Below are 12,977 nucleotides of genomic sequence, written 5' to 3'. Positions count from 1 at the left end.
TACATTCATGATAACATTACAAAAAAGATATAAAAAAGTTAAAAGGAAATGGTAAAAATATATCTATGTATGAAATAAAATGCAGACTTGGGTAATTTATTGATGCGTGCAAATATCGACATTTTTGGACATTCTGGTTTAAAACTTGTTGAATTTAGCTCTTCAAGGCATCTTCACTTTGAAGGTTTTTTAGGACTCACTCTGAAGTGAGCGCAGCATAAAACGATGAGTCTCCTTTAATGATGGCATTGGAGTCCAGCTCCTGAAGGCATAACATAATTGTTTAGTGGGTGGATAGAAGGATGATACTAAATGATCATCCTCCTACAACTACAGCGTGCGTGGAGCTACGCTAGGCGCCCTTTCACAGATGGTTTCGTGTCCACTTTTTGACAGAGTCAGTAGGAAACCTTAACAAGGAGAAACTCCAGTGAAAAGTGGCTCATATGTCAGCTGTCCTCCGGAGCAGACAGATGGAGCTCCAGCAAGGCTGCACCGAGCAGAAAGACAATTTAATGCGCAAATAATCACTAATAATACAGCATGAATTATTAAAATGTCCCCTTTACAGAATGTGAATGTCAGTTGTTGCAGCTGAAAAATCACACAGAAATTCAAATTGTACGGTGTTGGAAATAATTTATTTCATTATTAAGCACATTCATAATTCAGGAGGAGTTGATTAATAATGATTCAGAGGGAAAAAGTCATTCGTCACTTTTCTTCATTTGCAACAAAAACAAAAAAGGAAAAAAAAAAACACCTCAACACAGATTATACAGGATAAAAAAAAAGACAACATTAGCTGAAAACGGAAAACAATAATAGAAATACAAACACATAAGATAAATTGCCAAGAAAGGAGGCGGGATATTGATATGAAGGCTGATAACCTGTACACTCATTTCTACAAATTGGAGTTGAAAAACACAACACACAAATCAGTCCACCTTTCCTGGGATGTATAACGGCATCGGCAACACGTGTTTAAAGGTTCTCAACCATGTGGAAACAATTATTCTGATCCATTTCACAGCCTGGTGGTTTTTGGATACAGAGGAATGATTTCACACAGGAAGCGCGGTCCCATCAGATTTGTGAGAAGCTGCTCGGAGGCTTCTTCTTGCACTGCTGCAGTCAGGAGTTACTCCAGGCTCCAGGAGGAAGACAACATTAAACTATGTAGAGAAATGATGCACCTGTCGTTACTACCCGATTGTTTTCCCTGTTCCATTGGTGTTCATTACAGTTTGACCCTCTAGCTATTCAGATGTATTCATATTCCATGACTGTTGAGTAAATAAAAACCCTCTTTTGGCTCCTCTACTTGTACCTGACTGAAGCTCAGAGTCACTGTGGGAAGTGTTGATGTCCTTCAATAAGTTCATGTCATGTCAAGAATGAATAGAAGTGTAAATATGAATGGAAAAAGAAAATAACCTGACAAATGCCCCTCACAGACCCTCCAACTCCATCAGCAGAAAACCAGAGGAATAACAAATCACATTGCTGGCCGCTGGCGCTGAATCTGCTGCCAACACCAAGACAAATGGTCGATGTAATAATATTATCAAACTCAGTGTCCCGAAGTACTTCACAAGTTTTCAAACTCCACCAAACTAAAGTGGAGGTTTTGTTTTAGTAAGTTAGCTGATGAGATGCAGAGGGACGCTGATGTATCAAACATCATTTATCTTGTGCGATATGACTACATTCATTTGTACTTTCAGAACAGAAGATCCATCCACCTCAGAAAAGATGTGACGCAGGTCAATATGCTATGGCTTACAATGATATGAGAAACTGAGATATTGACACAACACTACCTCGAGATGCACACACTGCGCAAGTGTTCACACGACATGGCGATGGAAGGACAGCGTCTAAATTGAGACAGAGCCTCAACTGGTCGGTTGATGCCACATTGTGACTTCTATGGGAGCTCATGTTGAACTGGGCATGGTCAGATTAATTCCACAGCCGATAAATGATGATCCACTAAAGTTAAGCATAAATAAATAATTGTTTTTCTTTCTTTTCCATAATCTTGACTGTAAGGGAGTCACGATATAGTGAGATTAAACCTGTCATTCTTTGATAGGGGAGGGGAGAGACACACCTGGGGGAGATCTGCACTCTACTGACTGCCCTTTAGTAGATATTAGTTATTATTACTTGGTTCATAAACTATTTCCATCAAACGTTATTTCTGTTCAACTGAATAGGGAAGAAGGCACTTTACAACAGTATGCTGTCAATTTAAAACGGGGTGCTTTCAGCTTCAGATTTTCACACCTCAAAGTGGAGACCTGCTTCTGATGCAGACGAGCTAAAGTGATCCATATGCAGCACTTGTCTGTCAGTGACCCTGTGTATTCAAATGTAAATCCTCTTGTTTGTCTGACTTTTCAATTTTGTTCAGGGCATTTCAATTCAGTTTGCTGTGGGTATGCTCAACGTCGAGGTTGTGCCTGTCAAGGTGAGTCACAGCAACTAGCAGCAAAACAAAAAAAGTGTGAGGCGCGCAGTCAAAAATGCAGAAACTATCTGAACACCAGCAGGGCTTTTCTTTCCACCCCATCCCCACTTTGGCAGCTGCTTCTCCGCTGCACCTCGGGGGGATGTCAGTGATCCTAGCCCCGGGCGAGATGCTGTTTCAAGGCAGACAGCTCATCAAGGTGAGTGACAAGCATTGGGGGCGGGAACCAACAACTGCCTTTTTCTGCCTCGAGGGGAGAAAGTTGCACACTGTGACTCCAACAATAAATCTTTGCACTTGGCCGACAAGTCTCAAAGGGTGATGATGTAAGAACTGGCAGGTTATAATCAGGAAGGAGCTTTGAAGTAGTCACAGCTGTTCATCGACATCAGGCAGACATGACTCAGCAGAATAGCTGCTGGGAGAGAGGTCGGGGCTTTTATTTTTGCTGCAATAAAACACTAGGACGGTACTACAGTGTACAGTGGGGGCTATTTTTCAGAAATAAATTAAATGAATGGGTTTATGACATGAACGAAGTTTGAAGAGACATTTACATAATTCTTCACTGTAACTGCTGTTTGCATATTTCCATTTTCTTCTGAATGACTTTCGAGATGGAATCCAAGCAAGCAGTGAAATACTGTAGTAATACAGTACGATACTATCTTATAATTCATTAATGAATGTGCGCCATTAATACTGAAAAAGTGACACACTGCTCTTCTATGTCTTCCATCCAACTCTGTTGCCAGTAGTAACAAGAGAATAGGGTAAAATATTTAACTATTCAAATGTTTTTGTAGATTTTCTGAAATGTTATGTTTAAATATGAACATGAGGCCTTGTGTAATGTTAACTACATACAAAGTGAGTTAAATAAACACATAGGTATGTCACATGGATGTTTTTTTACACTAGTCATGGAAAAAAGCCAACAGGGAAGCAAAACGGCCCAAAATTCTAAATTGGCCCGAGTGTCTCACCTTGACTAGAAGAGGAAAAAGACCGAGCATAGCAGCCACGTTGAAGTTAACCTGCACTGGATCCTGACCAATTATTTATTATTTGATTATCCTATCGTTTCCTAAGTCCTCTGTTGACAGTTTTTTTTAATGCAATTTATCTCCTAAATACAATTGTTTTATTGTACTGTTATTTGCTGCCTAAAAACAATTCCTGTATTTTTCATGAAATATTTTCCGATTTGTATTTTTCTTTCATCACTTATTTGCCATATGTCAAGGTCATCCAATTACACTAACTTCAGGATTTGTATTCTTCTATATTCAAATACACATCATACTGAGCAGTGTGGGGAGTATAGAAAACAATAGGAAAGTGTGTGTGTGTGTGTAGTAGGTGAATGAATGATGCCTCCCGACTGCCTTTATTTGTTTTATGAAAGCATTAAGTTTAGTAAGAGATTTCTAATCTAGTTATTGCAGTAAAGGCGTTATGCTTTGGCAGCCATGCATCTCATCAGATACCTTGAAGTAAGAAACATGAACGTGTTAGTCTATCTGATCTGAAAACATCCACACATCTTTAGTTTGAGCATTACATGTATAAACCCACTCACCTTCATATCAGTAGAAACAGAACAAATATTCACACAGACAAAGCTTTGTGTTTCAAAATCAATAAATAGTTGAAAAAAAAGGGTTTAAAACAAAACAAACATGATTTCACAAGAATATCTGAAAGGTTCTGAAGAGAAACAGTCCCATATTACCTGCTGTACCTCCACCACTGTATACCTTTACTTCACAGCAGACATTTTGACTTGTGTTACTACCAAACATTAGACATATGTCCTCAAACTGCCATGAAGTGTATTTTAATATTTCATATTATTTCCTTATAATATTACGCAAATTCAGTTTTGATAATCACTGTCAAACATTTATTAATTTCCAGACGTTATCACCCTCAAAGTTCGGCCTGTTGTATGTTATTAAATGTAGGGGGATTTCTTTGTCTTCGATATGTTGCTATGACTTTGATGCACTTTTGTGAAAACCAGAAAAGTAGTATCTATTTACCCCATTATGAGTTATAATCTGGGGAAATAAAGAGTGCATGATTGTATGCTGAATTGGCCGTTTGATCAAGTCCGTATGTCCTCTGTTCAAAATACATATTGAGTTCAGGTGACTTTCAGCATTCTCTGCCACATTAATTAGACCTGTGTGGATGCAGGTGCTAGCTAACAAGCTGAGCTGCATCATCACACACACATCACCCCGTGCTCACTACCCCCCCAACACATGGTGCTCTCCATGTAACACCAACACAATTTAGTCACAACGTCGAACCTTCTAGTTCTCCGTACAGCAGTCCCTGAGGTAATATAACGTATGTATATGTAAAAAAAAAAAGGTTCCCTCTTCAAAAATCTTGACGTAATTTCACTTTTATTCTTCATCCAACTTGGAAAATATTTAAACAAGCGGCTCAAAAATACATTTTAAGTGCATTCCAAAGTATTTCTTGCGAACCAAAGGAAGGACCCTTTGTGAGCATCAGTAGTGTATCAGTCTGAACGTCTTACGTGTAGAATAGAGAGACTATTTCACGACTTTTTGACTCCCCGTAATGGAAGGACTGCGTGTTTGGCCCCCTAAGACTTACTGGCAGTGTGGCTCTGCTCCATGGTGTTGAAGAAGAGGCAGACCCCCGCAGTCAGCAGCAGGTGCATGGCCTCGTACAGTAATTTGGGTGAAAAGACGCTCCATATGAAGAGATGGTAGCGCAGAGCGGTCACCAGCACGATGTAGGCTGCAGCGGGCACAGACCTCAGCAGGGCCAGACAGTAGCAGCCATGGCCGACTGCAACCGGGCTCCTGCAGGGGGAGAGGACTCATCAGAGAGGAGGCAAAGCAGGACACTCTGTGAATAACTTCCTCAACACTTTACGTGAACCAAGGTCTAATCTGCTTTACGTTTTTTTCTTATGATGGGTAAAGCTGCAGATTGTTTGACGATTCGCAGCACATTTTCCCCTTACGCAAGTACCAGGGAGAAGAGTTCAATCCAATTATCATCTCTCAATAATACGGATTGCTGGCAAATTCAGATAGAGAAGTTAATGACTTAAAACCTGCATGATGGGATGGGATGGGGGGTGGGAGAGAGGAGATTAGGAGATGATGATGTAAAACCAAACACGCGGAGATACAAAGACTGAAACGCAACGTTTAGCTAAGCACGGGGAGGTTGTGAGTTGAGACAGGCAGCAGTCCCATCTGAGGGGGAGGAGTGGACAGAGACAAGAGGAGTAGGAGACATGGGAAGGAGTCCAGGTTGGAGGTGGAAATTCAATCAACACACACACACACACACACACACACACACACACACACACACACACACACACACACACACACACACACACACACACACACACACACACACACACACACACACACACCACACACACACACACACACACACACACACACACACACACACACACACACACACACACACACACACACACACACACACACACACACACACACACACACACACACACACACACACACACACACACACACACACACACACAATCCATAATGAGCTGAATGCAATAATTCAATTCTGTGGCAGACAGGAAAAACAGATGCAGTCTTAGGGAGGGGGGGAGATGAGTCGATATTAATCGAATAAACAATATTACTAACCCATAAAACTACATCTGTGTGCCAACAGTCTCTCTTCAAGCGCCCCTATTATGCTTTTAAGGTATTTCCCTTTGCTGTAGTTTGTTATATAGGTTGTTGTGCATGTAAATGGTCTACAAAGGCTAAAATCCCAAAGTTTCTCCCCCCCCCCCATGACTGAAACGCCTCCATTGGACTCCTTTGTTCTCTTTCATAACATAGTGACATCACTATGTAACACTAGCACGTCTATTGGGTAGCGCTCCAACACGTTGTACGTGAGGCTAAGGGGCGGGACATCTCTAAGCGGTTGACCAATCACAACAGAGCCGGCTAACCAATCAGAGCAGACTGGGCTCTGGTTTCAGACAGAGGGTGAGAAGAGGCAGTATGAGAAAAAATAAAGAGCTTTTTGAACATTAAAGTGTGGAAACATGTCACAGTAGAGGCACAACATGCAAATATGATCCTGAAAATGAGAATAATATGTCCTCAAAGGAAAACCCACACTTTATATACTTAGCCCTGTACGGTATGTCTAGTATGTAGGTATATGAAGTAGTGGAAAGTAACAAATTACATTTTACTCAAGTGTGGTTATTACCAAATTCACCTATAAAAGAGCCATTCTGCATAATTAGAACTTTCAAACTTGATACTTAAGAACTAATACCAGCATTCTCCATGAACAGCCTAAAGGGTAAGCTCTTAAACTAATGGCTAGTTCCACAGAGCGGCTGTTTTTAAAACTTAAGTTTATTTCTGTGTTCTACCTCAAAGAGCTACTTAAATATTGAATGTGCAACCTCTTATGATCTTATTCTCTCAGTGGAGAAAGTGGTGACAAATTCTCTAATTCACAAGTTTGGAAAGGAATGAGTTGATAAAGACTCTTTAGCTTGAAGACGTTTTTAGGAATCATTTCACAAAATGATCAAACTGTAGAAAGGTCTGTAGAGAACTGAATTGTTCTGCCGTCGGAAATGGGCAATGAACAAATGGAAGGATAAATGGTCCCCGGAAATCCTCCACGAAAAACACTGAAATAAGATTTTGATGAAAGGCTACTGTGTACATTTTATTTCAGGAATCCATTTCCATTTTGAGCTCACAAAGAAGCAGAAAGCCTTGAAAATCACTGTCTGTCTCCAAGGTAATCTCAAAGAGTGTCTTGGAAATCAAGGCTAAAATAGAAACTACATTTGTCGTTTGTGTTTAAGTCAGAATATCGGACACTTTGAAGACGGTTTTAATGATGGTAATTAGGTAAAGTGGTGTTTACGGGTCTCCTCTGATCGGTCAGTTTTGAAGGTTTACAGTGCACTAAAAACAATGAAGAAACATTCTCTTTGCCTTAAGTAGAGTTTGAGTGTGTGGAGGGAGCCCGTCGGAAAGCTATCGATCAAAGTCCACTCCCAGCACTCGCCTTGTGGTCGAGCTGCTCATGGCGCACAGTGAATTCTTAATGAGCTCCTGAGCACCAGACGGTCTTACAGTTTCATCTGTCACCACGTCTGTGGAACCGAGCGTCATCATTATTTGTTATTTCATCTTTAGATATTCAACTAGGAACATTTTCCTTGTTGTTGTACATCAAGAAATACATTTTAAAGATCTGCAGTTATGGATTACACTGAATATGTTGCTGAAACTGTTTCCAGGTCAGCTATATAACAAATGTAGGTGTGGTTGCATTGTTTTATCCGGGTTTTTTTTTTCAATAGTGAAAGAATTTGTGCATATCTATATTCCTATCAGAGGTGGGAAGTAACCAAGTAGATTAACTCAAGTACTGTACTTAAGCACCATTTTGAGATACTTGTACTTTTCTTGAGTTTCTCCATTTGATGCTACTTTGTACTTTTACTCCACTACATGTATTTAATACCTTTAGTTACTTTACAGATGTGGATGAATGATGTGAAATATAATCAAGTGTTAAATCAGACTTTAGTTCCACCTGGAGTAAATTCACAAGCTACCCTGCAGTATACAAAGTCATTCAAACTAGCTGCACCTTTACCAGCTTTGAGAACACTTTCATGATCAATCATTATAAAACATATCATATATATTATTCTGAAATGGACCAATCTGCACAATGAGTACTTTTACTGTCGCTACTTTCACTATATTTTGATGAGAATACTTTTATACTTTGACTTGAGTCACATTTTGAGTGCATGACTTTTACTTGTAATAGAGTATTACTACACTCTGGTACTGGGTACTTTTATACAAGTACAAGACCTGAGTACTTCTCCCACCTCTGATTCCTATGCATGTGTGTATTTGGGACTGTGTGAATTCAACAGCCTGATACACTGAATGAATAAAGGGTCATCTTCTTTAGATCAATGCATAAGCATTACATGAAAGAACAAGCCAAACTAATTGTAATGCTTATTTTTCTTCATTGTAAATTGAATAAATTAAGTTTGTGGACTTTGATCAGACAAATCATTTGAAGATGTCACTTTTAACAAATAGACAATTGTTTTTTCCGACGTAACATTTGTCCTCCCTCCTATCTGAACTCTTTGGTGTTGTTGTTGACTGTAGAGTGATTTCTTTGCTACTGTATATGAGGTTTTCTTCTTCTAGTAGAAAATAAAGGCCATACCTTTCTGGAGCTCCCTGAGGAGTGGCTTTAATCTCAGCTGTGCTTTTCATTTGTAACCCCTCTACTGTGGGTCTACAGGAGAGATGATGGAGGTCTTGGGAGCATGAAAACTGATTTTCTTTTTGACAATGTTTTGTCATGGATCAAACTGTTGGTCACCGGAAATGTTCCACCCCATTGTAGTACTAAATGAAAGGTCGAAATACATTCTGTGAGGCCCTTTAGTCCACATCAACTCTAACATCGAAGTGCTGGATGGACGAATCAAATCAAAGCTAAACTCGATCATCTCTAGACTCTGCTGCGAGCGCCACAAAAACGTTCAGATGGGGAGAACTTTTTAATCAGGCACTGGAAGAGCTACTGAAATGTTAAACACATCATATTAAAATGTGGCATCAAAGATTATTAAGAAGACAGATCATGCATGGGTATACAGCCTCTCGTCTCATTTCTGGAGACCTTTCTTGGAACAAAATTAAGAAATGTTTTACATAAAGTAGTGATTTTTTGATCACCAGTTTCTGTCATTTACCCAACAGAGGAAGTTAAACTCTTTTTACATTAAATTCAGCATTTAACTGTTGGCTCCACCAGCAGGGCAGCTGTTGCCCGGATACAGATCTCATCACTCAGCTGTGTGCCGTGGCGTCATGCTGAGGGCGAGCTGTAGTTGTTGGATGTTTCTCACACGTACAGCACCCCAGATACTGGCCTCTCTCCAGTTAAGGTCTTATGCAGGTTAAGCTGTTTACACGCATCTTTGATACCCTGTGAGCAAGATTCCACGCACCAGCACCGCCCCACAGAGAGGGTTCGCTTCAAAAATATGTTTGAAAATAGAAACAACCAACACTCAGAGTAACTGGAGCAGTGATGTTGTGTTGGTGCAGATGGTGGAAACCAAAGTGAACAAAAGAGAGGAGAGTGGTGAGCAGTGGTTCATAAGATGCCCCGCCCCTTAGCCTATCACGTACAATGTGTTGGCGTGCTAGCCAATAAAAACATGTGTTACATGGTGATGTCATTATGAAACAGAAGTAAACAAAGGAGTCCAATGGAGGCGTTTCAGGCATTGGGAGGAACGTGTGGGAGAGAAACTCCCTCTGGAGAGAAGACCATTTATGCACAATAATCTATATAGCACACTACAGGAAAGGGAAAACCCCAAAAAGCATAATAGAGCCACTTTAAAAACAATAGTATTTATGACACTAAAGTGTTAATTGTTACAATAATGTTTTCACAAATCTGAATGAGCGATTGGCAGTAGTTGAAAGTTTCAATAATTTCTAACTCGTAGCTAACTATTTAAACGTAATCCTACAGCTGACTGGTTGATGGGCAGCTAACTGGTTATAAGCAGAATTACAATTACGCTGTTATTTGGCTGCCAGCCTCCTTCTCACGGGGACGTAGCTAAGCAGTAAAGCCATCCCTCGTGGCCCTAACCACAATGTCTTACACAAGCATAAACAAAGGTTACGTAAAAAGGTTTTTCCCTTCATTTCATTAAGAACCAAGTTCAACAAAGAACATAAAACACAAAGAAGCAAAAATCCTGGAGGTAAATAAGCTTTCGATAGTTAAACTATTGTAAGTGCTACTGGATTGGCTTCATTAAGCAATCATTTTTGAAGTTCTACGAACAAAGGTGAGATTTTCTTTTTGGGCTAAGATGCAGTATAGGAACAGGTTGGTATTGAAGTCTGCGACGGAACATGTGTAGACTGCTTTTCTGTCTGGATATCAATGGGGAGCTCGGTTTCACCATTTGTGAGCCAGGATAGCCAGCATTCATGATTTTGTTGAAAGGTCCCCGGCACCCCCCCCCCACAGTGTCATCAGGAGGATTTTATAGCGAAGACAGAGCTTTTTCATTGACTCAAACATATTACTAATATTCAGTGGTGTCTATTATTAATACTTTAGACAACACTGAATATTTGTGTAAAAACTGGGCAACAATCTAGCACACCTTAACCATTCATTATCAAGGTTTCATAGTGATTATAATCAAATCAATATAAATAAAAGTTATTTTTGTGTTGAGTTAATGAGTATGTCATAACTGAGCCTCACCTGTCTCTCTGTGAGCTGAGGAAGCAGACCAGGTGGCACGCCCAGAGCAGGGGCCCCGCATAAGTGCTGAGGGCCGTTAAGAAGATGGCCGGTGCTTCTACGTAACTTTCCAGTCCAACGAAGCCCACTGAAATGTCCACGGTGGCGATGTTGTTCGAATTGCCCTGCAGGAGAAAAGAGAAGTCTAATTTTAGATATGGAGAGAAAAAGGAGCACACAAAGATCTGTGGGTGAAGCTTTGTAAGCATTTTAGCGCTCTGAAGAAGCAGCCCTTTGTCATCATTACGCTCAGCGGCTGGCCTCTTCCCAGCGGCCCAGTTTGTGTTTCCAGTCTCTGACCGGAGCCGACTCTGCTCTCTGGAGCCGGCTCAGGTTACTGTGGAGGTGGGCACACACGCTTTGGTTTTTTAAAGACCCAACATTTCTGGCGTATTTAACTTTCTCAACAATTTGCAGTATCCCTTGAACGAGCCAAATATGCCTGAAGCAAACTGAATATCCAACTTCTCTAACCGTGTGTTATTTATTACAGTTCAGGAGTTTCATCTGAAGCTTTAGAAATTGCCGCAGGATTTATAGCCACAATATAAAGGGTATTTGGTTGTGCTCATGTCAGTTATATTTAGATCAGGCAAATATGCCTTTGCTCAAATGTAATAACATTTAGGAGATAAGGAAACATTTCATAACCTTGAAATACATGTTAAGAATTGTTATTATGAGCTTGTTTTATCTGAGGCTCAACCAGCATCTAAGAGATTCATTTTTAATCAAATATATAAAGTGGTAGTGGTCAGTATTTGGCTACTGCAGATCATAAAGTTAGCATTTTCTTTCTTCAAATTTGACAGGACAGACTATTTTTTTCCAGTAAAAAATAATTACTGAACCTAGTTATCCCTGGAAAATATTTTCAGCCTTTTATCAATGGACAGACAGGCAAAGTATTTCATTTTTATATATGATCTGACTTTAGGTTGGAGCATTCAGGTTGCTTTACATTTTTCATTGATTAGGTCCATTGGTTCTCTGCTATTTTTTATCCCTAGCCTTGATAAAGCTTATTTTTACTAGATTTCATGTATATGTATTCACTGAATAGGCAACTGTGTGAACTATGTTGAATGCACAGCCTTGATCTGATTTATAAACACTAATAAGGGTGAATATCTTTCATGTATCTTGACATTGAAAAAGCTTTGATTTTTTTCTCCATATTATGTATATCCATACATTTCCCTTCTATTTTGACTTGTTAATGAATGTTTGGTAACAGTGTAGGGTCCATGGTGTATCAGTGTGTTGGCTATTAAATGCACTTTTTGTACCTTTGTGCCACTGAGCAACTTTAAAGGAACGAACGATGACCCGCCTCCAACGCTGTGGGCGCATTCTCATGAGCCAACATGTGACTTGAAACATGTTGAATCCCATGTTTTCTGACTTAAACAGTCAAACAAAGAACGACTAAGTTGTCTTATTTTAACATTTGTGGGTTGGCATAGGAACTCAAGGTACCTAAAATATATTCACACAAGCACTAAAACAGAGAGTTTTTCATATTATGTACCTCTTTAAAATTTGCTGGTATTACTATATTCAGTGTATTTTCTTAATGCTATTTTCTGATCGGTAATACATACTGTCCTTACAAAGTGGTCACTAATCAATCTCTGAAAGTCCTCTGATTGGATGATTGAGGCCTGTTGAGATGCTTCTTTGATATATGATGAAAGTCGTTAAGTAGAGAAATATTTTCAGTATTAAGGGAGAGAGTGTGTGAATTCAGGTTATTGAAATCAAACACGTTCTGTTCAGACAGATCCGTCAACCTGAGCCGCAGAGCAGCAGCTGCTGTGAAAAACACTGTCATGGCTGAGAAAATTCAAATTGGTTCATTTACAGTATTTCATTTTGACAGTGTTTTATACTTAGCAAATTCAATTTCCATGTGCGTAACTGGTGGTAATTACATCTAAAATGCACTGCGTGCAGGCATATTTACAGGAAAAAGAAACTGGGAATCAGTGGAGATCAAAGACGTCTTTCTTGTTCATTTGGAAAGCAGTGATGATCCATGAGCAGCAACACTTCAAATAGTTCTTTATTTTCCTTCTGTGCACACAAC

At 39.7% G+C, this 12,977-nt stretch overlaps 1 protein-coding gene across 1 annotated transcript in view; it reads right to left on the bottom strand.

The window, feature by feature from the left end:
* Nucleotides 1–622: 622 nt before the first annotated feature.
* The window catches only part of pigg (phosphatidylinositol glycan anchor biosynthesis class G), a 78,258-nt gene continuing 65,903 nt past the window's right edge, over nt 623–12,977 (bottom strand). Inside the window, exons 12-13 of the mRNA XM_034121240.1 lie at nt 10,850–11,013; nt 623–5,325 (exon numbers count right to left, since the gene is read on the bottom strand). Coding sequence (XP_033977131.1) covers nt 5,103–5,325; nt 10,850–11,013 — 387 coding nt within the window. The 3' untranslated portion in view covers nt 623–5,102. The remainder of the gene's footprint in view (nt 5,326–10,849; nt 11,014–12,977) is intronic.

This window comes from Trematomus bernacchii, unplaced genomic scaffold (assembly GCF_902827165.1).
Source record: "Trematomus bernacchii unplaced genomic scaffold, fTreBer1.1, whole genome shotgun sequence".
NCBI classification, from domain to species: domain Eukaryota; kingdom Metazoa; phylum Chordata; class Actinopteri; order Perciformes; family Nototheniidae; genus Trematomus; species Trematomus bernacchii.
The sequence above is the reverse complement of the archived record's forward strand: the minus strand, read 5'-3'. Positions and strand labels throughout refer to the sequence as shown.